The sequence below is a fragment of the Aythya ferina genome (assembly GCF_964211825.1).
Source record: "Aythya ferina genome assembly, chromosome: 2".
Taxonomy (NCBI): Eukaryota; Metazoa; Chordata; class Aves; order Anseriformes; family Anatidae; genus Aythya; species Aythya ferina.
Window position 1 is genome coordinate 131,159,700 of NC_140297.1, and position 25,797 is coordinate 131,185,496.

General features: G+C 43.1%; 1 protein-coding gene across 4 annotated transcripts in view; it reads right to left on the reverse strand.

Annotated features, from left to right (window-relative positions):
- Positions 1-979: 979 nt before the first annotated feature.
- Positions 980-25,797, reverse strand: part of ZNF704 (zinc finger protein 704) — a 96,987-nt gene continuing 72,169 nt past the window's right edge. For 2 of the 4 annotated variants that reach the window (XM_084511224.1, XM_084511222.1), the window contains exons 7-9: positions 22,654-22,758; positions 17,772-17,866; positions 14,497-16,050 (exon numbers count right to left, since the gene is read on the reverse strand). In XM_084511224.1, the coding sequence (XP_084367350.1) occupies positions 15,939-16,050; positions 17,772-17,866; positions 22,654-22,758 (312 nt within the window). In that variant the 3' untranslated portion in view covers positions 14,497-15,938. Of the gene's footprint in view, positions 1,537-14,496; positions 16,051-17,771; positions 17,867-22,653; positions 22,759-25,797 lie in introns of those variants that run through there. The other 2 variants (XR_014690286.1, XM_084511223.1) reach the window with 2 other exon arrangements.

Sequence of the window (25,797 nt, forward strand, 5' to 3'; positions counted from 1 at the left end):
CACTTCTGAAAGCTGTTTGGAATTAATTCAAAACGGGACAGAGCCTGTGCAAAGGGGAGAGGAGGGAGTGTAGGTATTCAGCTCTGCATTAAACTGAAACCCCTTTCCTTTAATGCTTCTGCTTTGTACAGTCCTTAAACCACGCTCTTTGAACAAAGCTAACTGCAGTGGTCGGCAACACCACTCACAGCAGAGATTGTTGCCTTTTAGAGTGGCATTTAATTAGTGGGATTTAGTCTGAAATACCACTGAAACACTTCCTTGCTGATTATGGCTTCAAAATCTCTTCTTTTTGCTATCTAGATGAGTCAGCTGTAGGATCACCTGGTCGCAGGTCCCTAATGACAGAGCTTTGGGTACCGCCCGGCAGGAGGGGGTCTCTGAAGGCGAGACTCCTCCAACAGCAGCACCAAGGAGCTCCTCTCACTGCAGCAGTGCCTGCTACCTCTGCCGGGCTTGGAGATCTTCCTGAGGAGAGATGGACGGCTGTTGGTGCATGTGTGTGGTGAGGAGGTGTTGCTGGAAGGGAGAAAAATAAGAACAGAAGAGTGATTAAACCGCTCATTAAATTTAATAGCCCTGCTATTTATATTGGAGTTGGCTTTGCGGCAGAGGGTAGGAATGCATTAGCCAAAGGAAAATCTAAATATGACCTAACAAAGCGAAGGGAGTTGAGAATTTGGACAGAAACAGTATTAATTTTTACTTCCCCCCTCCCCCCCCCCAACTACTCTCTGTTTCGGGAATTTCTCTCCAACTTGTGAGTTCAAAGCAGTAGCTTCATTAGCTCTCCCATGAGGAAGGTTTATTCTGTTCAGACTAATCCCTGTCTATCGGGAGCACTCCTTCACGTGCACAGGGAAGGAAGTCGGTCCCGTTTGTAATGAAGTCTGTGCAAAGGCTGCCGTGGACTTGAGCAGGTTCTCGGTTATGTGCTGGCACTCGTGGCTGTAAAAGAACTGAGCGTCACACAAACAAGTTGCAAAGTAGTACATACGGGTTTTATTACATGAATAATTGGACATACTCCTTGGTAATTGGTTACAAGTGCATTTCATTAATGTTCTGTGGACATCATAACAGTCGGAATATCTCAGCTGAACAGTCAGTATTTGGCTGAATTCAAGCCAGTGCAATTCATGACATAACCATAAACAGGAAATTACAGGTCTACGATGAGGTTAGACTAGATAGAGAGCAACAGCATATTTATTGTCACATCAAAGCATTACAAAGTATGAAAGCCCAATATCTCAACTATCTCTAAAATGGTATTTGTACAAACCTGTTGTATTTACCTAAATGTAAGGATTCGTCACATGGGCAATGCATCATGTCTTTCTCTATTCTGGGGAGTCATTTCAATATTGAAAACCATTTGGGGCCACGAGAAGAAATGTAAACATCTGATGGTCCTTTGAAAGTCCATTCTGAGAAAATACATCGTGTGCCACAGGAAAAGTGCATCCTAACTGGGGTGTCTGCTATGGCCAGTTCGACTCTCAGATTCACATAGCACCAGGTATTTATCCATTTCTGCAGTAAAAAGTTAGAAAATCTTTGTATTAACTCAGAAAAAAACAAAGTCAAAAGTTTTTTTTCTTCTTCTTCTTCTTTCTTTAGAGGAACAGCAATTAAATAAAAAACCCCACCCAACATTTAAACAGTTGCCTCTTATGTACAAAGGAACCAAAAGCTAGCAAAGCGCATAGCCAGAGAACAGTCTTTATTTATTTATTTACTCTCCTCAGGTTCACGCACCTGAATATCTGAGTTTATGTACAGGTGGACAGCTGTCCACACGAGTAATAATCAGAATACTTCTATTTGGCTAAAAGTCGTATAAAAAAAGACAAAACACTTTTTTTTTTTTCTTTCTTCAAATACTTTCCAAATATATATATATATATACTAAAAGTATTCAGTATTTATTTCCATTAGTGCCAGAGTTGGAAGCTCGTTCTCGTTTTAAAAAGTTATCTTGGTGACGGTCAGCGCCGGCGAGGGCCTGGCCGCCGCGCTCAGAGCTTGGCTTCGAGGGACGGCTGCGGGAGCTGCGCCAGACCCAGGGGATTGCAGGTTGCAGGGAAATGCAGTCGTGTCTTTCTGTTGCTCCTCCAGGCCACATCCTGGACACGGCGTCTCCCAGCTCTGAGGAGCCCCCCGTACCGCACCGAGCACCCCCACAGCATGACCCCCCAGGGCAGCCGCTCTGCTGATGGCCATGGGCACACCTACCGCAGGTATTTCGGCAGATAGCCCATGAAGACCTGGCCTCAAGCATTTATTTTCCACATCACTGTGTTCTGTGGATCCCATTGTAGGGGCCCTGGTAAGGAACATGCTTTTCTGTTAGGCAACATACAAAGAGCACTGCATTTTTTTAAGGATGGCGTTTGAACAACAGAACAAAATGAAAACCCAAATCCTCCAAAGTACTGCAAGTATGCTTTATGCAAACAGCATGGTCAGGTAGCTCGATAAATGGGGAAACATAATTTCCACTCTAATTCTTGTAAAGAATATAAAATTATGGGCCGTAGCCCACCAAATACAAACACATACTGTAAAAATATTTTTCAGCTAAGCATAACGTAGATGAGTGCACATATCTGGGTAGGAAGAAATACCACTGCCTTCACACCAGCAGCAAATATTTGAATAGGTTGCATATAAACAAAACCTTTCTTTGTTGATCAGTCCAGGCTTGCTTTACTCTAAAGCAAGGGTGTTCCTTCTGTATCTTTGTTTTTGGGTCTTTCTTCCTTGAAGATAAACCATAAGAACACACTTCATTCATTGATCCTATCGGGCTGATGCACATCACAGCAACAACCCCAAATACAAGTATTAATGCACGCGGTACCTTTCCCTTCATTTAATTACCTCAGCTACAAGAACAAGACAACCCTGTTCATCTGTCCACGGCCTACCAACAGCGGGTACATTCAGACCGAGCCCTGATCCTTCCCTCTTGCACACCCCAAGCCCTGCGGCCCCGACGGTGCTCAGGGTGAAGGCCCAAGTGCTGCTCCCACCTCTCGCCTTGCCAAAGCTCGGAAGCGCAACAGGCAGGACCAAGTGCTAATGGAGTTGGGGGCGCTGCCAGCTCCTGCAGCTTGGGAGCCGCTCACCTAGAGGAAAAGGTTGGAAAGGAGCTGACGGGAGATAGGGGATGCAGCCCTGTGAGGTGCATAGATGGTGTGTAGACATTCATTCGCACAGGTCTAAGGGAGCGTCCTCGCTAGGTGGGTCCATCACCGTCTGCTCTCAGCAGAAATGCGACCTGACAAAGCTACAGGAGAGCAATGAAGCACACGTCTTGTGATTAATGGCAATGCCATGGCATTTCCCACAGAAAGAAGCAGCTCCTTCTCGCTTTTCTGAGATAACTTGAAGTACGTTTCCCTTCAAAGCCTCCCGTTTCTTCAAAATATGTGTAACGTTACCACGGATTTTGAGAGATTCCAGCTCAGTGGTGGCCATCTGAGCACCAGTGTTGATAAACCTGCCCTGAGGCTTATCAGCAATTACAAGCCCTAACAGACAAGCGAGCAGGCCAACAGAAACCTGGATTTAAAGACGGCAATGAGCTAGATTAAAAAGTGATTCTTTTAAAACGCTGACATTCTCGTTCAGTAACTAGTAGTGCTTTTATGCTTTTTTTTTTTTTTTTTTTTTTTTTTTTTTTTTTTTTTTTGGCAATAGCTGAGCTAATATTTTGAAAACTCTACAAGTTTGCTCGCGGCTTTTCTTTCAGTCACCACTTTGGAACCTGGCTGCTTCCTGGGAGGAGCATCTGTTGTCCTGAGCGTCCCTGAACACAACAGTCATGTACCAGGCAGGATGGGCTTAAAATGGGCTTCAAAACAAGCAGAAAACCTGGGTTTAAATGATCGCTTTTAATCTTGTTTTCCATTTGTGCTTTTTTTTTTTTTTTTTTTTTCCCTGAAGAAAATTTGCTTTCTCATTTACTAAAGCACAGTGATGTGCAACAGAATATAACTCCAACATAGATTAGTGATATTTACTCATCAGGATTTCTGAATTAAAATTATTAATTCAGAAATGCAGTGACTTTGTTCGTGATTCTTCATGCTCTTGTTTTCTCACATTCTTAATTTTTACTTTAGGAAAAACTGGTCCGTGCACTTATGAGATGGCTTAGATTCTTCTCTGCAATTTTTAGTCAACCATACCTAAGCAAATTGCACAGAAAGCTTCTTTAAAACTAGAAAAAATGTAGCTATCAGGATTTTCAAGGAGAAGAGTAAAATTATTAAAAACACGTTTGGCAATCAAAGTGAAGAAACGCTGCCTGTAGCTAGTGGACTGATAATTCACAGGGAAATGAAAAACCAAAAAAAAAAAAAAAAAAAAGATTTTTTTCCATACAAATAATGAATATTAAAAGCACAAGAGGATGAGGGCTCTTTCTGGCCTCCTTCTAAAACCCAGTGACTGGAAACAAAGAATTCACTTCCTGAATTACTCCAACGATCTGAGAAGAAACTATTCCTTCTCTGTATTTCAAAACAGTGACTCTGTCAAAAAGCTGGTTTAGTGCATTAACAAACTCAGGAGCTGGTGCTTAGCAAATTAAATAGTTCAGTAGTCTTGCTTTACAGTTTCAAGTACAAAGCACGTGGTTTTTAGTATTTAAACTCAATTTTCATAGGCTTTTAGACATTAATACGCACACTGCTAATTTCACAAATGTTCTTAAGAAAAATATCTGAAATGTTTGGGGTGTCACCGCTTGCACTAATGAATCCCTGCGTAGCTCAAGTCGATTTGAAGTGCTCTGATTCAGCACGCAGGAGCAACTCAGATGCAGACACAAAGATTTTAAACACTTTTTTTTTTTTTTTTCATAGAAAGTAACAGCAAAATTCCTAGGGGAATTTTGGAAAGCCTGAGTCTATACATTCGGATCAAACACTAGGACATTTCCAGTGGCAATGGACTGCAGAGGCTTTTTGACGAGCTGTGGCTGTGGTCCTGTGCCCTCCACCACTCTGCCCAGCTGCTGGCGCTACGGGCAGACACTGAGGGAGTCAGCAGAAGTCTGCACGGTGGCATTTATTTTTATTTTTATTTTTATTTTCTGTCTTTTTCTTTTTCTAAGAAGCAGTTGTTAGCCATGTCCAAGTGGCTGGCAGTGGATTTACCTCACCTAAATCTGCAGCGCTGCTCACAGGCTGCCCCCAGAGGGCAATCAGATATCAGACTGCCAGTAAGCATCAGCTACATGCAAAAGTCTCTCTCTTTCAAGCCTTCCTTCAAACACACATAAAAGCACAGAAAGCAGTCGGGCAGCAGAGCTGCTGCTGTCCTGCTGAAGGCCAGCTACCCACCAGCATCCCCTGCTCCTGATTGTCTTCTGTGGGGGAAGCTTGATGGAAAAAGGGCAAGGCGATGTTATATTTGCAACTCAAACGGGGACTGCACCCGTGCTGCTGGGCTCAGCAGTCAGCCTCTGCTTGCACCTGGGGATGCAGACACGGGACATTGGGGTGCCCGAGGTCACACACTCGCTGATCAGCCAGGGAGTGGAGAGCCCAGAAGGATTTGCCCAAGGAAGGAGGGAGCAACACGGCCCCTTGTCCCCTTTACTGCTCTGTGCTCCACACACAGTCACCGCAGATTTCCCCACTTCTATTTGGAACAAACACCGTTTGGACAAAGTAAAAGAAAACGGGCCTTTAGTTTTTAAGGGATTCTGCGCTGGGGCAGAGGAATTGTTCATTTAAAGCACTGAAACTGGCAGCTAAAAATCCTGAAGCTAACCCACATGCAATGGTATTAGGGCCCTGCGTGTGCCACCAAGATCAGAAGGAAGACGATTTCTTCGTTAGCACATCTAGGAACAAGAAGATTGTCTATAGGACATTGGTTCCCCAAACTGGGGGGAATAAAGCCAGAAAAAAAAAAAAACACAAATGGGAATAACATTATCAGGCTGGAAGCAGGTCTGTTAGCGTAAGAGCTTGGTGAGCTCCAGCTGAAAGCAGGAAAACACGTGCTCACGTATGGCTTCTGGTGCTCACACACAGCTTCTGGGGAGGTGTCCCTGCCCATGGCAGGGGGTGGAAGTAGATGATCTCTTAGGGCCCTTCCAACCCAAACCATGGCCGTGATGCTGTGATACAGTGATCCTCTAACTCTGTGGTATATCCTCCTTCTGTGAGTTCAGAGACTGCCCAGCACCCAGGGTTGTGTTAGAACAGGGAAAACCTCTCTTTGGTAACTAAGTGAAGCTGATTTCAACTTTTCTGGGAACTCTTCTCATTTCAACTTGGCTTATTAAATGACTTTACACTTCTTTACACTATTTCTAAAGGCCCATATCAATAAAACTAATGCAGGTTTTGTATCCAACCAAATCCAATGGCTAGCGCGTTGTCTCCTGCTTATCCATATTCCATTTTAAATCATGCAACCCGCTAATATATTGAATTTATTACATAATAAACCAGTTCACACCTACAACATTCCTCAGCACTATCATTAAAAGATTTCCGATCTAAATAGTTTATTTGCTACATTTTATGGAACTTGTATTTTCATCAACACATCTGAGTGTCACGGTTAATTTCTGGGTAAAACTAGAGTAACAAGGAGTTTCTTGTCTTGGACATCAAACAGACATGGCCCAACAGGTGAAAAAGTTCATAAAGTGCAGTGCAGAGCACATTAAAGCTCCATGAAATAGATTTACACCAAGGGAAGGAGGAAATGCGCTGGTTCTAAAAATATTAATGCAGAAAAATATTTTTAAGAAGGAACTTAAATTTACTCTATATTCTCCAAGCTTGGGCCAACCCAAGCTGCTGTGAAGCCGGGTGTTAGGTGAGGTGTAGAGCTCTAAATCTAAAAGAATATTCCCCAAAACCCGTGACTGACAAAGACAACAACACTTGGTTGTTGTTCCTTGTACCTTGCAAACGCGCTGGCAGCTGGTGCTGTGTTCGAAATCCCACTGGATCCCCTCCCTTAACCTGAGGCTCAAACCCAACACGGGCCTGGTTTTAGGGCTTCTTGCTGGATTCCACAAACGTGCCTGGCATTGGTGGGAGGGCTTACACACCGAACAGCACATGCTTAAAACAACCTGCCCCTAAGGCACATCCAGTGGTACCACTGGAAACCCACCCAAGACCTTCCAGCAGCAGTGCAAACATCCCGGTAAGTGTCCATCCCTCTCACAAAGCCTACAGCACGCTTCTCTCTGCAAGCACTCAGACAGGGAGAGTCACAATCCCGCAGGCAGTGACACTGGGAATAGTCACAGAGAGGAAAATCCCAAACCTTCCCCCCGCAGCTGCCGCCCACGGGAGCCATCCCAGCCGATGAAGCTACTGGCAGGGATGAGGGCAGCTCTCCGGAGGAAAAACACGATGCTTTGAGGGCTCAGCTCGTTACAGCACATTTTACTCTTAATTGTGTAACAAGACTTTTTATCAAGCTTGTAATTTAAATAAAATGAGCTCCTTTTCCTCTCCTCCTCAGATTAATCAGAAGGAATTCCTGCTAACTGTCTGCATGGCTTGGGAGGGGAAAATGCTTTTTTGACCTTCAACCTGTGTGAAAGACGATCAGTGCAAAAGGTTGCATCGATGCTGTTTGATTCATCGAATTTGGTGTTTTCTGGTCAATTCATTACACAATCTAGTTTTTAGTAACATTAGCATCTGAACATATTTGGCTTAGGATGCTTCTGAGAAAAGATGATTCATTTGGGCTTTCTTGCCTTGCTCTGTCAGCAGGTCAGGTACGCTGTTACAGAAAATAAACAAAGCCAGGGCTGGCTACTGATGGGTGGCAGAATCCTTCCCTTCTGCATGGAAAATAGTTCGGTGCTTTGGCAGGTGGAATGAATTCGTACCAAAACCAACAGGGATGAGGCCACAGAAGTGGCAGCACACTGCAAGGTAGCATCTGAATGACGATGGTACCGTGAGGTTTGCTGTGTGTAATGCCTTATTCTCAAGCCTCTGGCCTCATCACAAGTGAAAATGTGCCAAGAGAGAAGTTTCATTCGACTTACTTTGCTTTCCTGAGCTATTTTGTTCCAGTCTGTGCCTCATGGCTCAAGCCTGTTTCAGTAACGTCTCTGAATTTCACTTTGTCTTTTGGCCCTTTACTAGAAGAGTCAGAGGGAAACAACCAAACACCCTCCTCCTGCTCAACAGCCCGGATCATTTCAGCCTGACATTTAAATACAGATACAGATTGTATTTAAATACAGCAATCTTTTTGTACATACCCACTTCCTTGACGAGCTCTCTGCTTAAGAAGGAGCAGATCGTTCAGACCATGCAGTGCAACAAAGGAAGAAATCTCTTCCTTTAAAAATTATTTCCGAAAGAATCTGATTTCAGGCCATCTATTGCTGATTTAGGAAACGTCTTCACAACTAGAATACAAACAGGTAAAGCCCAATAATAAAATGCAAGAGACAGAGCAGAATTTACTCAGAAGTAGGCATTTTTCTGACATCACTGGTGGTTCCAGACTAAACAATTTCTGTAACCAAAGGCAATATTTTTTTTGTCACTAATCCAACATGTGTATAGCTTTGTAAAGGTGCTTTGGGTTACTTCTGCCCTGTAAGGCAACACACCACTACTCTATGCAATTTACAGGTTTCCCTCTCTTCCTTTTGGTTCTTATGAAATCCCAAATTCTGTTTCATAGCTTACCATGAATGGATATAAAATCATACCAACGTTATCACTTCAGAGAGGTAATAAGATCCCAGTGCTATAAAAGCTCATTAAAAAAAAAGAGAGTGCACATTTTGCAGTGCTGTACAAACACACACCGCTTTTTTCCGAAATTTAGCCCTTTGTAAGTATTGCACCTTGCTAATAAGACTACCTTCTATTGTCACTAATAGCATTGATGCTCTTTTAACACTAAAAAAATCACACAAAGACAGCATCATCTGTGGCCTAACAGCACAATACCCTCAAGTTTTTAGGTACGGTTACTTATTTCCTTGCATACTCGGAACTCTGTGCCTCCAGCTCCACGGAGGAGCACGGAGCACACAAGGGATACAGGCGGGACAACGCACAGTTATGCTTTTCATGCCTTTTTTTCTGATGTGCTCAAGTAAGTCCCGTTGAGCTTGCTGGCAAATAGATGCCTCTACGTATCTAAGAAATGCTTTCACATGTTAAAATGCACAATTAAATGTTTCTTCTTTCTCGCGTTCCCTTTACAACACAAAAAAAATAAAATCCAAGAGTCCTCTAAATTCGTCTCGTCTCCTACATACACAACACAAATCGCGTAAAATCAGAAAAAGATAGATTGTCTTACAAAGTGCATATTTTGCTCAAAGCTGTACGAACATCAGCTCCTTCCACAGCCCGATTTCAGAAAAGCACAAGGCGTGTGCCTGGCTTTAGGAAGGCTAAAGGCTTCCTTGAGCACCTCGGTGGTGCTGAGCCTGTGTTTGGGACCAAGCTGCCCCCGTCATGCGCAGCTATCCCCTCCCTGTCCTGGGGATCACAGGCAGCCCTGCCACAAGACATTGCTCGGTGTCAGTGCCACAGCTCCTACAGGTAAGTAGCGACACCCAAAGTCCTGACACCGCGTGCGATTCACACGTCTAGGTCCCAATACTGAAGATGTTGGTGTGCATTTTTATTCACTTCAGTATACGTGTTTAAGAATCTGCAGAAAGAAGGTCCTGGACAACAGCAAAAGATCGGAAAAATTATTATGGGCAAAAAAAATAATTCTGTATAAATAAGGAAAAAGTTGAGAACTTGCATATGTATTCTTTCAAAATACTGGTTAATATGGATCGGTAGGACCTTGGGGTGACTGAAGCCTTTGCAGATATGGAAGGAGTTTGGTGGTGGCATGGTCTCTTTTAATTTCATGTAGAAATCAGCACCATGAAGAGTGGAGTACTCAGTACCCCTGGGTTATCATCCTAGTCTCTGATTTTTTGCTTGCTGAAGTCATTTGGTAATTCCAATATAGACAAAGTATGCTTTGACCAAGCAGCTATATGAACAAGAACCCTTTACATCTACAGCAGATTTGGAAAGACTTATACAAATGTATAGGTTTATACTACATTTAGGTTATGGTTCAAGCTCACTTTCTGTATTTTGTATCAGCTAAAATGTCTGGCTTGTGTTTGGACCTTCATAAGCTTTAGTGCCGAGTGAGCTCACATTCCCCAATTAATGCTTCTTTCCAAGCATTAATAATGCATTAATAATTCAAATAGTGACATATTGCTCTTCAGATTTTGCCTAGAATAGAAAAAAAAAACAAAATTCTTACCCATCTTCCATTCAAATAAAACTACACCTTGCCTTTACAACCCTCCTCTGCTCCCTGAGGAAATCTGCATTACCCTAATCTTTGTTGTTGTTGTTGTTGTTGTTGTTGTTGTTAGTTTTCCCAAGGCATTTTGTATAAACATTTTAGTGATGTCTGTTTATCTGAACATTACACATTACACGCTAATGGCTGGAGGGCTTAACATGGTAAGATGAAGACTGGGAGGGTCAATCATGTATTTTTGAAGAGGGTTGGTTTCAAATGCGAGGCAGAAAACCTGGCCTTCCCGTTTGGCAAAGGTGGCAAACACATCCAAACGTGTCAGCGTCCCTCCTTGGCAAGGAGCTACAGCCAGAATTTTGATTTAATGTGGACACCCTGCCCCATTAATGTAATATTTTGTGTAGTCCAAAGTAACAGAAAAGCTAAAATAGTGTCTGCCTTGCTAAATTAATTTCTACCAAGGGTAATTTGGATATCTCACGTTTACATTCAAACACTGAAGGAAAAAAAAAATCTTGGCATTAAGACGTGTTAAAAAAGCAAGACCCTAGCTTGCTATTGAATTTACCCATTCCCTTACATTTTGAATGGATTCTTGCTGTTAGCATAAGCAAGAACAGGAGCAACAAGTAGTTTATTTCACATGGTGCCATCAGCAGCAGACCCTGCTTTCAGGGCCTTTTGGGATTGTTAGGCAAAATGGCCTGTGTGAAGCCAAAAGCAGACAGGCAGTGCTCTTCACATCGAGCTACAAACTCAGGAACTGAAGATGCAAGGCCTTTGTACCTTGTGTTTGGGCAGCAGTGAGGTGGCTGTCCACGCGGAAGCGCTGTAGTCCAAGATGGAGAACGGCCTCCAAGTGGGCGTTATCAGTTCCAGCTGTGCGCTGGCTTTTTTGCAGCCCTGAGGAAGCTTTTCAAGGTCAAGCAGATGCAGCCAAGGGCTGCTTCCACCTAGCAGATACTGAATGCATTCAAACCATCAGCTTGATTAGTGTCTGCTAATGACTGACTCTCTAATTACGTTGCTAAAGGTGTCATAAAAGCCTCCTGCTCACGCTGGAGCAACACCTCCACCACGCTGCTTTGTAACAGCCCCGTTTTCCACCAGCGAAACCCCGACAGCTGCAGGACAGACCCAGCACCCTGCCAGGTCCCAGTTCCAGTGCTACCACCTACAGGAAGGTCGGTAACGTGTCAGCAGAAGACAAAATGAGACTTTACAAACACTTCCCGATCAAAGTAGTTTAAGAAAAGGAGCAGCACATCTCCCTACTGGAGTTTATACCGACAGAAATAAGCCTCTCTGGCAACCTGCTGCAGCTCTGCACATGGCCAGCAAGCTTTGCGTGTCTTGCCTTCCTCCTGAGATGGTTTCTCAACATATGACACAGAGAGAGGATGAAAGAAATGACTTTGTGTGCCACACTTTCGGCTGGGCCTGCCTGTCCTGTGATCTGGGACCACTTTAGCTGGTCGCAGCCCGTATCAGACTGTCTTACTGGGTCAGGATGAATGAAAAAACCCAAACGCAGCGACAAGGAATACGTTTGGGCCATGCTGTGGAGCCAGAACCCATCGTTAAGCACAGGTTCCGCAAGAACTTGTTGCTGAAGCTTTGCCTTCCGTTGTGGTCCTACCTCTGTTACCTCACACAAGGAAGGAGAGAAGGAACAAGGAAAGCAGGTGATGGAGAAGGGCTGCGAGGGATCCAAGCATCGTCAGAGAGCCGGTGTTCATGCCAGGCCAAAGATGTGGGTAAGGAAACCCAGCAGGAAGGTTTTCTGCTCAGTATGGTGACACGAGCAGGCCCTGCAGCTCTGGCTCACATGACGACGGGTACCTGCACGTCTCTTCATGGAAGAGCTTCTGCTCACTTTGTATCCTGTGTGTCCTTTCACACTTGTGCAAGGCACTGGAGAATCAGGCACATTGGGGTGGAAACAAATTTTTAGGAGCAAGATGATCGGAGCTAGTGCTGTCCAACAGGTGCTGTTTCCTATAGGATGGGGACATGGGAAACAGCTTTGTTCTAGGAAGAAAACTCCTGAAGAAAAGTATTTGGGAGCTGCTCTGTTGACAGCCACTCTGCTACTGATGCCGACAGTCTCTGTACCCAGCATCACTGGCTGCAAGCAGCTAAAGCTAGCAGAATAAATCCTCCCACTTGTGTGTCTTACGGGGAGGTTCGGGCTCTTGCCATCAACGTGCACATGTCCAGCCACCTGCAGCACACAGACACGGCGTAATGAGCTTTGGCTGCTCCCCCCATCTTTGGGAGGTCGGGGAGAACAACCTACGAACTGCAAAGAAATAGGAAATCGGGGAAATGGTGTGTCCTGATGGTGCTAAACAAGCAAAGCATTCAAGCTAGCCCCTTCCTGGGAAGCAAAGAGATCTAAACTCTTTCTGGAAGGACTGTGCAGAACTCTGACACCAGCCAGGCATTTGCAGGCCAACAATACCGCGTGGAACAACACCGAAGCGATACGCTAAAAAATGGAAGAAGTTATTTCAGATGTGCTCTGTGATGCCAAGACAGAGAGAGAAAGGCTTTGCTGACATTTCTGGTCTTGCTGGGTGTGTTAAGAAGGCAAAAGGGATCTTTGCAGATGACAAAGGGCAGTCAGCTGGGTGCCTGGGTGCCCTGCGGCAGCTCAAGAGGGCTGTGCCATCTCCCTGGCTCAGGCCGGGAGCGAGACACGTTAATCACAATGCCACAGCCAAAAGGTGCAGAACTGATTTAATATAAACTCTGCTGATTAAAGTTTGTGTAAAAATACTGATAGTTTAATTTTGTCCCGGCAGGATTTATGCTGGGTTAAGTGTTTTCCATCCTCTGCTTGTTAACACAAACCTTCTACCACTTTTGATGATTTGCAGCTCTTGTGCCTCTACGTAATCCATAGCAAATCCATACCAGAGGGCGCCCTGGTCTGGCACGAAAACCAATCTTCTGAGCGGAAATCTATAACAAATAAACTTATTACAATAATTTTAAAGTGCCCTCAGGAAAGGTGCTCGTGATGGCTTGACATTACGGAGCCTACATACAATCTAACACATTATTTTTACAAAATCCTCCGAAGCAACAAGGCAAAATACAAAAGGAGGGGAACAACAAACATATAAGCAAATACTGTTAAATCTTACAATGGTCTCATTCACTATGAAACATTTTATAATTAGTCTTGCAGTGCTGTAAGAATAGGGGGCAAATTGGCAGGAGTATCTTTGAAAAGGCCCAGATTTTGTCAGTACGACCACAGTAAATACCGAAACAGCAAGCTCAGTGTTTGAAGACAAAATTTGAGACTATGAATTACTATGAGGCATTTTACTACAGGCATTGAAAAAATACAATATCCAAAGAAAACCCATGAGCCACATTTTGCTGAGGAAAAAAAAAAAAGATGATAGAACAGTGGCTACGTATATCCAGTGACATTAACCGCCTGGTTTTAGATTTATAAAGAAAACAATCCTTCTCATCTCTCTTGATCCCAGATATGTGTATATGTATGTGCCTACATATACACACACATATATGCACATAGATACACACGCATAAATAATATATTTCAGGGTCTAACTAGGTTTCTATTTCCTTTTCTTTTTTTTTGGAATAACTTAAGAGAACACAACTGGGCTCAAAAAAATCAAGAAATTGTGTGCATGCAAGCACATCCTGCTGCTTGTGCATGTAAATTACACAATTTGTAAACAACTGCAGAAATAGCACGTTCAAATTAGGCAGCTGATTGCCCAATTAACTTGCTTAAAAAAAAATCAGATGATAACCATCAGTAGCTCCTATTATATATTTACTTCTCAGCATCACTTTGCTGAATTCATAGCACATATCCTCAACAGCTGCGTCGTTATTTTGTGCTTTAACACAGGCAAAAGCAGCAATGCATGCTCAATAAAGTACCAAATGAACTTTGGACCAGATTTTAGAAAGCTGTTTAGATACCCAGAGTCCTTATCCCAGGGAGGACAAGGCAGATTAGACAATTTAAAGAAATTAAAAAAAAATCTGGTCTCAATTCAAATGGTATGAAAAGAAATCCAGAAATTTTCAGCCTCTATATCTCTATTAAGAGGCAAAGTTTTGCTTTTTTTTTTTAAGGTGTCTTGTTTTGTTTAACAGGCAAGCATTACTTAACAGTATATGTTCGTATCCTAGTAAATCCTTACTTTATTTTTGTATTAAAATAATTGTCAATCAATTCCATCAAGTTGAGACAACACAGCTTTCCACATTCAGGTGCATACTTCCTAATGGACAGAGAATCTCTATCCAAGTACTGTGAGTACAGAAACTTGTTAATGTGTATATTGAAATGAGTTAAGAAATGGACTTTTACCATAAATATGTTGCTCCTTTGCTGTTGTACGTCTTTTTCGGAGATGACGTTGTGGATAGGGGTAAATTCTTTCCTTTGCCATTTTTTTTTTTTGCGCAAAATAAATTTTAGCAACTTTAATAGGTAAAAAAAATCACGTTGAGCAAACTGTTATCTTAACAACAATCTCTCAAATACGAGAAAAGGAAGCAAGAGCAGAACTGCTGGGCTGGATCATGTCCCTGAATAGGTATTTGATATAATCCTAGTGGCTGCATTTACCAGTTCGCTACAGGCCTTGTGCAGCAGCAGACGTGCTGGTCCAACTGTCAGTCCTCCCCAGGAAGAGGGAGAGTGGTAAGAAAAGCTACTGGACCCCATTATTCTCATGAGTTTCCATCGAGCATCGCTGAATTTCTTCCCTCCACTTGTGTGGTGACAGTATCTGCTGGTGACTTTCCATTGCTGCTTTTCTTCCTCCAGAGATCAAAAATCCAATTTGGTACTTGAATTACTTTGTTCCACTCTGCTGGTCTGTGCCTGGTTTAAAAATCTTCCAGGAGCACTGCTTGCCCTTCTTGAAAATTCAGGCTTTTGTTTTTCTCCTATAAACAAACAAACAAAAATCCCAACTCCTCCCCATAGCCCCTTTCAAAAATATAATATCATCATGATTATTCGTATCAGGAGAATTATTTAGCAGTCTCCAGTCTTAGTACAGCTTTTGCTGAGTAAATGGTAGCTTATAGGACTCTGAAGTGTTTATTAGAAAGCTTTCAAAAAGAGATCTTCATTTCAGGAACAGAAAAATTGTTCAGTTTAGCAAATACAGATGTTCACAGCAAAGAGACTGAAATGGTTAAAAATGATCGGAAGGAGCAAGTAGCTCAAAGAGTTAGCAAAAAATTAACTTTTCCTTTTCTTTTTTTTTTTTTAAACAGAAAAACACTAATAGCTGCTCTGGTTTCGATACTTAGTAAGACAGATTTTTGTTATATGTTCTTGTTTTTGCTTTTTATTTATTTTTTGCTCTATTGCTCCACACAGGTTTTGATTAGTGCTTCTCCTTGGCTACAAGTGCTTCACTTTGAAATACAAAGCTCTCTTTTTTTTTTAAAAAAAAAATCAAAATCAAAACAAAACAAAACAAAACCCCCCCAAAAAACAAACAACCACATCACTGGAGGGAAACCGGGAAGTGATACAGTGCAGCTGTAGCGATCTGGTCCTGCTGTTGTCCTCCCCCATCCCCAAATCCGCCGCATGATTTCACTCGTTAGTCGATGAACCTTTGGCAGGCCTTCTTCCACCGGCAGGCAGTACACCACATATCTCTGTTCTCCATCCCATAGACCTTCCGACACTTTTTCCCCTCCCCTCTAGGCTTCCTGTTGGAGAGAAAGGAAAGCTTGTTAACATGATGTTTTTTTAGCTTTAGCACCCCCAGATCAGGACAAATGACCTAAACGGAGCACAAAAGGGCGAGAAACCCCAGTGTTTCAAAAAGATTTCGGGGTATTTGCGAGGTGACCAGGAACTGGTGAAGCTGGCAGATCCACGGCTGCAGTCTGCAGCAGCTGCTGAGCCTGCTCCTCTATGCCAAGGCTGGTCCCAGTCATCAGGCTAAGCCTGATCTAGAAAACGTGTTACTTCAGCCACACGAAGTGCCGAGGTGTAAGGGATAACCACAGCTATTCTGCAGCACAGCCCAGGTCACATCAGACACGGGCGCTCTTTGGTACAAATACTTTGCATAGCTTCGAGCAGCAGACCTTGACTACAAGCACGCAGCAGCTCCGCAAAGGAGAGGAAAAGCCATCTCTGAAGTTTCTAAGTCCTTGCTGCATGGTTTGCTGAGGCTGATAGATCAAAGAACACCACGGTGATTAAAACCAAGTGTCAACCCTTGCCCTCAGCAGCAAGGCGTTCACGTGTGCTCCTGCTCCTTCCTCCCCAAAGCCAGGCAGGCAGGTGGTACCTGCCTCTAAAGCTCTAATGACTGTCAGGTCTTCCATCCTACAACGTACTTAGAGTTCACACGAGAAGTTCAGAAAATGATCAAAGTAATTGTTAAAATGGAACTTTTCTGTTCAACTTGTAGCAAACCTGAGGAGTGATGCTACAAGGAGAGACCCAGTGCTCATTATGGCAGTGCCATCTGCCCTGGCATCCTTAAATCAAGTCAGTTTATAGATTAAAATTGTTTAATACCTGTATTAAATACTGCATAGCTTACATGGGAATTGCCTGGTGATTACTCTCTTGCATACATATGTATTTTTTGATTACTGAGCATTTACTATTGGTCACAATCCACAAACTGGGAAGATCCCAAGTTTGGTTCAGAGCACATGCAATGATCTGAGAGTCATAAGAAAATGAAAAGCTTAAAATCTTCCTTTTGGTCTTTGGTTTCTTTTTAGCGTAGTCACCTTCTAGGACTGAGAGATTAAGCATTTCTTTACTGTAAGAAATATAGCATCACAGTTGAAGTTTTTAACATAACTTTCTGAATGCCTTTAAAAAAAAAAAAAAAAAAAGGCAGACTCTAGTCAAACATCATCTTTAATAGAAGTGAATGTAGCTCACATCTAGGAAGGCAAGGCATAAAGCTTTGCTTTATCTAATTTATTGTAAGATATATTTTTATATCAGTTTTTAACTGGAGTCAAATACCGCAATGAATGAACGGTGATGAGCACACAATAGAGCCCAGCCTTTCAGGAAAAAAAGCAAAGCCACGTGATGAAGTTCAGGATGCTTCAGCTGGAACAGTGGGCCTGCATAACACTGATTTACAGGAGAATTTAGATCTGCATCTGAACTCCAGATTCATCTGGCACAAGGCCTGCAGTTGTGCTTTGCAGTCTGCACTTCTCATTTCTCATCAACTCATTTTTTCCCCAGAACTTTACTTTTGATGCTAATGAAAAGCATAATAGGTCTGGAAGGGTTATCCTGAAGTATTTTAGTGAGAAGCTGCCTGACAACTGCAATCACAGTCGGTGCTGTAGTTTTTCTGTTGCTTTGGCCCCTGACATCTTATTTACTAAATAACCTGCAAGTTGTGAAGCTGCTGGTCTGTCAGCAGGAGCTAACGGTCCCGTACCTCAAGCCAAATGCTACTCTAGGCGGTGATGAAAGAACTGTGTGGGCCTGTTTCTGCTCTCCACTCCCTGCAGGACGATTATGAGTTGGTGAGACCTGTCAATACAGACAAAAAAGGCTGCTTATGAACCGCATACAGGCACGAATGCAATACAAACACACCTTTAAGTCTTTGGTAATCAAACCGCTGCTGTTTGTCACAGGTAAACAGAACTGTTCCCAGAAAACGTAATTAATGATAGGTGGTGGCAAAGATACCCGGGAAAGGTTAGTGTGTAACACACAAACACAAATAAGCTGGAGGTCTCTGTATAAATACGTCCATTTTTGCATCAGGTACATATTAGCTGCATTTCATTCTTCTGTACTTCTAGCCCTGCAAGCAGAGTAAACTGGAATACAGATCGGCATCACTTCAGGTTTTGGGAGACACAGAAAATGCATGCATGCAATTTTTTTTTTAAGAACTCTGAACGGCTCCTACTAAAACTTTCTCCAATGTAAGCAGAGAAAATACCTGGAAAAACAAACTCCAGGCTGCGCTAAGATGAATACCAGCAACCTCGTATGAAACGAAGGGATTTTGCATGCTGCTCCAGTCTGTGACCTTGCACTGTTTGTGGATTCAGCCTCGGCGAAGGGGGTTTGCTGCAGGGCAGTTACAATGCAGCCCCCCAAGTCAGCCCTTCTGATCCAGGCTGCTAGCAAGCCGTACCAAATTATTTCCTTTGTTCTGCACTGTAAACCTTCCCAGCAGGTTTCCTCTTCTCTGAATGCTCCTGAGTGCATGGCATAGTTTGGTCTCCTGAGACTTGACGAATAAACGTGCTGCAGGAGCCTGGGAGCTGGGGCCATAATTCAAGTAGCCACGTGCCATAAAGCTTGGCCTTACATAATTCCTTGATTATTTACAGCTAAGGGCTTATTTAGCTCCTGGGTGAATGCCCCAACCACTTACTTCTAAAACACAAGAAAAAAATGATACTTTTGAGCAATTCCATTTTGATATGTACAGAATGCAGCAAGCTTCATCAGTCGCTGGCTACTGCATGCAGTAATAGCAGATATCATCACAGCTCCTTGTGCAACCATGGCTGGCTTTTCACTCCTGCCCTTCTCAAGTCTCGTAATATCTGTCTGGAAGAAGTGACCTAATTTGAGGGTAGTTATTGAATGTGCTTTGAGCATTACTCTATTTTACAGCTATTGCACAGCAGCAAAAAGCTATTAGAGCAGCCACTCTTTCAAATTTCACTTTTGGCTGGCACCTACAGAAATTTCCCATTTAAGTGCATGTGCAGCTCACGCCCTGCACAGGTTTAGGCCATTACCAATACAGTATTTCATATCTCAAAAAAATGAGAATTTCCTCTCTCCACCTGCTTACCATAACTCAAGTTTTATACAACCAGAGACCACCCACTTCTGTCCTGTCAGTCCTCGCTCCTGAGTGCAGCCTGTTGGCTATGACATGTTGCCTCCCCTGATGCTAGGGGTTATCCAAATTCCTCTTTTCATAAATACAAACTTATATTTTGCACAACTTGAACGCACCTGGTCTTAAGGGTCCCACTTCACAAATGGAGCATACATGATTACATATGGAGTATTCATGATTATTTTGGCTTTTTGTCAGTCTTTCTCCATCAGCAGTAACTTTATATTTTCACTTCCAGAAATGCCCCAAAGCACCAGCCCCAGCGTGGAGGTGATGCTGGCTCAGTGGATTCCCAGTGGACTACGGCTGCTTGACATCAGACAGCCAGATCTTAATTCACCTAGCATGTGCTGTGTTGGCACTAAATATTTTTGTTTGAGATACCTGCTGCCTTTCAATATCTACATGTTAGACTTCTGCAGTTGCCTTTAACCAGAAAATTGTCATCTCCGTCAAGACCAGTGTGAGGTTTCTTTGGCAAACCGTGCTTTTATGTAAAATCATGCAGATTGTCATTAACTTTCTTTCCATTATTAATCACTTCTCTTGTTTAATCAAGGAGTGATTGGAACATTGAAAATATTTCCTTGTTTTCATATTGGCAAAGCAGTAACTCTGTTCTCTGGCGCTGGTGTTTAAGTATCACTGCTAGCTGGTACTCAGCGTATTTCTTGGCTATCATCAAAGAGAGGAGCATTCTGAAGGTCTCCTGTGATATAAGCACACTGCACAATTGCTTCCAAACACAGAACAGATTCGAGTAGCAATTACAATGTGCAGACAGTGCCTCCCCCAGCTCTCCAAGGAGGGTCTCAACACTGTGGTTACCATGGATGAGTACAGCAAGGAGGCTAAACTGCACCAAAGTTGGGCTTTAGTGTATTTCGACATGCTTTGCAGCAGGCACAAACAATACCTGTTAGCTGTACTCGCTTGTACACTGCACTGAGTGCCAGCTAAGAGCAGGGCCTGAGACCTCAATCCCTGGAGGCTTTTCACATCTGAAGTGCTGTCTGCACAGAGCATTAATGGGAAATGCTATTTGTTAGGAGGGAAGAGTTGGAGCTTCCAGTTACAGCTCCTAGGGGAAGCTGTAGTTACAGAGAATAGCTGTAAACACCAGATTACCAACATCTTCTAGATTAATGTCTAAGGTTAGATGCTGTGAATACCCCCAAGCCAAAAGCAGCTGCATAATGAATCCCAACTGGTCCAGTTGTATGTACAGGTTGTTTGGAGGTGCTTAGGAAATTGCTGATAAGCACACTCACATTCCCAAAGCTTTTTGGTGCTCCTGCTGAAGACCACCCAAAAGCCAGGGCTTAAAGCAGTTTATACTGCACCCATGTTCCTGGGAGAGCACACAGGGAGCGTTCAGTGTCATGTGAACTCGGTGTCCACAGAAATGAATGAGAAGACACCAAAGGTAGGTTTCAAAAAACACCTCCCCAAAAAATATTATGAAATTTCACCTCTCTCTGGGACTGAACTGCTGACATAAGGCCTACGAAGGAGCCTGTGCCAACTGAGGGCTCAACAATGCTCTCAGGGGCCCAGGACGGAATTGCCCCACCCCAATCTCCCTGATAAGGTGAGGACATTTTTAGACCCGTGTGCTTTTGTAAATCTGTATCTATTTTGTTACTACTCAGTAGTTTGTCATAGGCCAAAAGGCATCCCTGAGCCATTTTAGAAAAAGGCTTAAATAACTACTAGGGGTCAGAGAGAAAGCAGTGGCTTGGACTTACTCTCTGAAGTTCCCCTCCTTGCTGCAGACATGCACCTAACCTCAGGGACCAGGTACATACAGAACTGCATGCTTGGTGCTCAGAGCATGAGTTTATGTTATGCTGCCTCTGTCACACAGGCTGATCTCAAATAAGCCTCATGTAAGGCAGAGAAAGTCCACTAAACCCTTACAGCTTTCCTAAAGGGGTTATACTCATTGCAAGGGTGGGATCAGATAGGCCCCTGCTTTTATAAGGCAATATCTAATTTACTTTGAAACAAAAGAAATGCAGTTTTCATTTAATATTCAGCTTTTTAGTATCACTTTGCATTTACACCCTCACTCACCACACGATTTCCCACTGCAGGCAAGCCTTTAATTCTTCAATGACCTCACTGCTGACAGAATATTCAGATGTGTGAACTTCAGTTCTCCCCCCCCCCCCTTTTTTTTTTTTTTTTTTTTTGCTAAACAGCCTTATAAATATTATTAGATACAGATATAAAAACAGTTCATGTGCTTCCCTGAGTGGTTTCTAATACTGCTACCATCACTGCTTCCCCAGGTTTCTGTATTGGGATTGTTCTTGAATTGTACTTAAATCAATGGCATCTTCACACAATTCCCAGAAAGTGATTTGGCATTTCTTGAATTCTTTTGAGCCCTCTCAACTCTCCAGCCACAGATCGACGTCGTTGCTTGAGCCGGTAAACTCGACACATACAAGTCTAATCCTGTCCTCTTCAGTGTCTGATTTACAATGTGGCTAATTGCACTTTTAGATTCCCAACACTACTGGCACCAATTTCTGCTACTCCACAGAAGGAGCCAGATTTGTAATTGCTCGTATCAACCCCATTGTTGGGAAATCAAATACTTGAGGAACTTTATGGATAGCACGCTCTGTCAAGGCGCTCGTGTTCAAATTGCTGCCAGCATGATGTCTTTCACTGTTAGTTGTTCCTTGATGGAATTTAATAAATATTCATTGGCAGAGTGCAATGTAATTGATTCAGCCACTTTCATTTTTTATCGGCCCTGCAGGATACCACAGCCTCTGCAGAAAATCTCCAAGATTTGCCAAAGGTTGACAGTAAGAAGCTTTGGAGATGCGCTTGGTGAAAAAAAGGGAGGGAAATAGTATCTGTTATCACCATGCCTAATATTCGCTGTCAGGAAGAAAAAAAAACTATATGGCTCTTAAATGAGCAATGTGCCTTATGCAATACAATGTAAAAAATCATAAAGTACAGTATTAAATGAAATGCTGTGGTATGAAGCGGGTTTATGATTAGAGAGTAATAATTTACACTGAAAAATGCTTTCCGATAAAAATTAGAATATGTTATATGCATATTTATTTCTATTTGTACTACAGAAGAATTTCCATTACTTAAAGGTAGTGATTTACATCTGTTGTTGTTATTCACCATGCAAGGCCCCAGAAACCTAATCCTGTTGAAGCTTTCATACAGGTTTTTAACTCCCCCTACAGTATTCACACCTATATTGCTTTGTGTTTAGGACTACGGGAAGTTTATGTTTAAGCAAGAACATTTCCATAGTACTGTTCAGAAATTAGGCCTTGCACACTAGTTTTTTTTGAAGAAAGGGTCAGAGACCCTTATGAGGCCAGAGACCCTTATGTTATGAGACGCTGTGAAACACTAAAAAGTTCTAAAAACTTTTTTATTATTATTATTATTATTCACTTACTGGAATGCCGGTGAAGGTAACTGGAGGCGACTGCCAAGAGATGCTAAAGCTACTGCCGTTAGGAGTGAATTTTGTTGACCCTGGAATGTTCACCGGAGGAGTGGCCTGTTTGAAAAGAAAATATTATTCCAGTAAAAGAACCATTCCTCTTCCAAAGCATTTCAAGGGATCTTTCACTCCTCAAAACTGTAAATCTGCAAGTGGGGAAGAAAATTTCATCGTGCTGACAGTGACAAACATTTTACTCTGTTACTGAGAGGGATAATCACAGATAAGCCAGGAGGGAAAGAACATGTTTATATACCACTGTTCTTAAAACCTTATTTAGAGAGAGATGATAGCTCTTGCAAGAATCCACATAAAACCTTTAAAAGCTAGATCTGATAAAAAAAAAAAAAATGAAATCAAGCACCGTATTAAAAAAAACTTACCTAATAATGCCAGCCAGCAGAAAAAAAAAAAAAAAAAAAAGTATTAGAAAAGATTAACCTTCCCACAGTGATAAACAAGGTAGTATTTAAACTGGTAGCAGCTGGTTTAAACAACTGAAGATTGCCTGGAGAGTGTTTTTGGACAACAGGGTTAATGGTAAGGGTTGGCCATTTTCCGTTCATCAGATGAATGTTCCTAAGAATCAACATAATTAAAACAGCCTTTCTTATTAAAAACGAGGAGCTGAACATCATCCTTGGGATTCAGTAACAGCTAAAGCGAATATCTGAAGGACTCTTACAGCCCTGGGAACTCTTTCTTTCTTTCTATCCGGGTTGAAACACCCAGTAATACCCTGGGTTGCAGTCCCCAGTAATTACAGCTTAGACTGTTCAGTATCTTTCATCTTATGCCCTCCCCCAGCTTTTCTCACTGGGCTCTGTGTCCTCTGCAACTCCTTTCCCCCCCTCCTTTTGAATCCCTGTTTGTTTGACAGAGTCAGGAAATTTGTAACTTTGCACTTACCCTGCTTAGCAGGAGTGTGAGCAGCCCCCACCAACATAGACTTCCTTTGACTCTTGAGATTCAAGCTTTCATCACAAAAAAAAAGCCCTTTGGTTTAAATTTATGAAGAACCTGCTCTTAAAAATGAGCTTTCTTTCTGTCTTTCAGTTGCTTGTGCCTTGCAAGAGCACAAAGCATTTATGTAAGCAGTGTTTATGTTTGAGGCTGCTGGAGTTGCCTCACTGCTTCCCTGAGCCACAACGCTGAGGAGGAGCGATGACAAACTACAATCTGATTGTCCCCATTAAAGATAATCTTCAGAGCAAACAAGTGCTGAAGCAATCCCCTGGAGCCTCTCCAAGCAAAAGAAACCAAGACAACTGAATGACTCCATCTACTGCAGCTATGCTCTGCATGCTGCTGAGGCTGCAGACAGCTCCAAGGCAATCAATACAGACACACCACTTTCTCGAGGAAGTACATGTCTGCTGAGCTCAGTAACATAAAAGCCTCACTGAAAGGCATTGGGAAAAACGTGGTGACTCAGGTGGTACCTGCAGTGCTTTATCACAGCCCTATTTAAACAGGAGTGGGTGAAAATAGAATCATAGCATGTCCTGAGTTGGAGGGAACCCACAAGGGTCAGAGCCCAACTCCTGGCTCCACAAAGAACCACTCAAAAACCAAACCACATGTCTGAGAGCATTGTCAAAGCACTTCTTGAACTCCAGCAGGCTTGGTGCTGTGACCACTTCCCTGAGGAGCCTGTCCCAGTGCCCGACCACCCTCTGGGTGCAGAACCTTTCCCTAACCCCCAGCCTGACCCTCCCCTGTCCCAGCTCCATGCAGTCTCCTCGGGTCCTGTCGCTGTCCCCAGAGAGCAGAGCTCAGCGCCTGCCCCTCCGCTCCCCTTGTGAGGGAGCTGCAGGCCGCCATGAGGCCTCCCCTCAGCCTGCTCTGCTCGGGGCTGAGCAAACCAAGGGACCACAGCCACTCCTCATGTGTCTTCTCCTGTAGGCCCCCCACCATCTTTGTAGGCCTCCTTTGGACACCCTGTAATAGTTTTACGTCCTTCTCATACTGTGGCACCCAAAATTGCACACAATGCTCGAGGGGAGGCTGCACCAGTGCAGAGAAGTGCAGGACAATCCCTTCCCTCGACCTGCTGGCAGTGCTGGGCCTGAGGCACCCTAGGGTACAGTTGGCCCTTTCGGCTACAAGGGCACACTGTGGACTCATACTAGGCTTATCATCAACCAAAACCCTCTGCAGGGTTGGACTCTAGCCACTTGTCCCCCAAACTATATGTACATCCAGGATTACTCCATCCGAAGTGCAGAATCTGACACTTGCTCTTGTTAAATTTCATGCAACTGGTGACTGCATAGCACTCTAAGTTATCAAAATCTCTCTGCAAGGCCTCTCTACCCTGAAGGGAATCAATGGCTCCTCCTAATTTAGCACCATCCACACACTCACTTAGTGTGCACTCAACTCCTGTATACAGGTTACTGTAACTGATGTAACCCCAGTTACCACAACTCTTTGAACCCGACCCTTCAGCCAATTGTTCACCCACAATACTGTGTATACATCCAGCTATACACTGGATATTTTATCCAGAAGGACACTGTAAGAGACAATATCAAAATTTTGTTAGAATCAGAAAACAAAACAAACAGAACAACAACAAAAACAGATCCACACTCTTCCCTTTGTCCACTATTGGGTAATCTTGCCACAAACGCATATTAAGTTAGCAAGGCATGACTTTGCCTTCATGAACCCACACTGGCTTTGAATCATGGCAGCACTCTTGCCAGAAGGAGCTGAAGGCAACGGGTTGGAAAGTGAGGCAGTGCCTGTGCTCAGCATCTCCTGGGATGTCAGTGCCAGCATGGTTGCTCCCCGAGGGATGCCAGTAAAACCTGCAAGTGGAATCCTAAATGCTGAAAGAACCCACCTGTAGCTACTCTGTAGCTAAATTTAACAGGTACAGGCAGTTGTTTCATAATGAAACGTGAGGTATGAAAAGTTTCAAATTGCTTTAATTTGCAGTTTCCTAAAATACTATGATGCTCAATTCTTTTTTCACAGTGCCTAAATATTTACCTCAGACATGATGAGATTTAGACAATCAATCACCATGTTCTTTGGTTCCTACAAATGCATCTTTGCACTTCAAGCACAGTCCCTATTTTCAGGCTA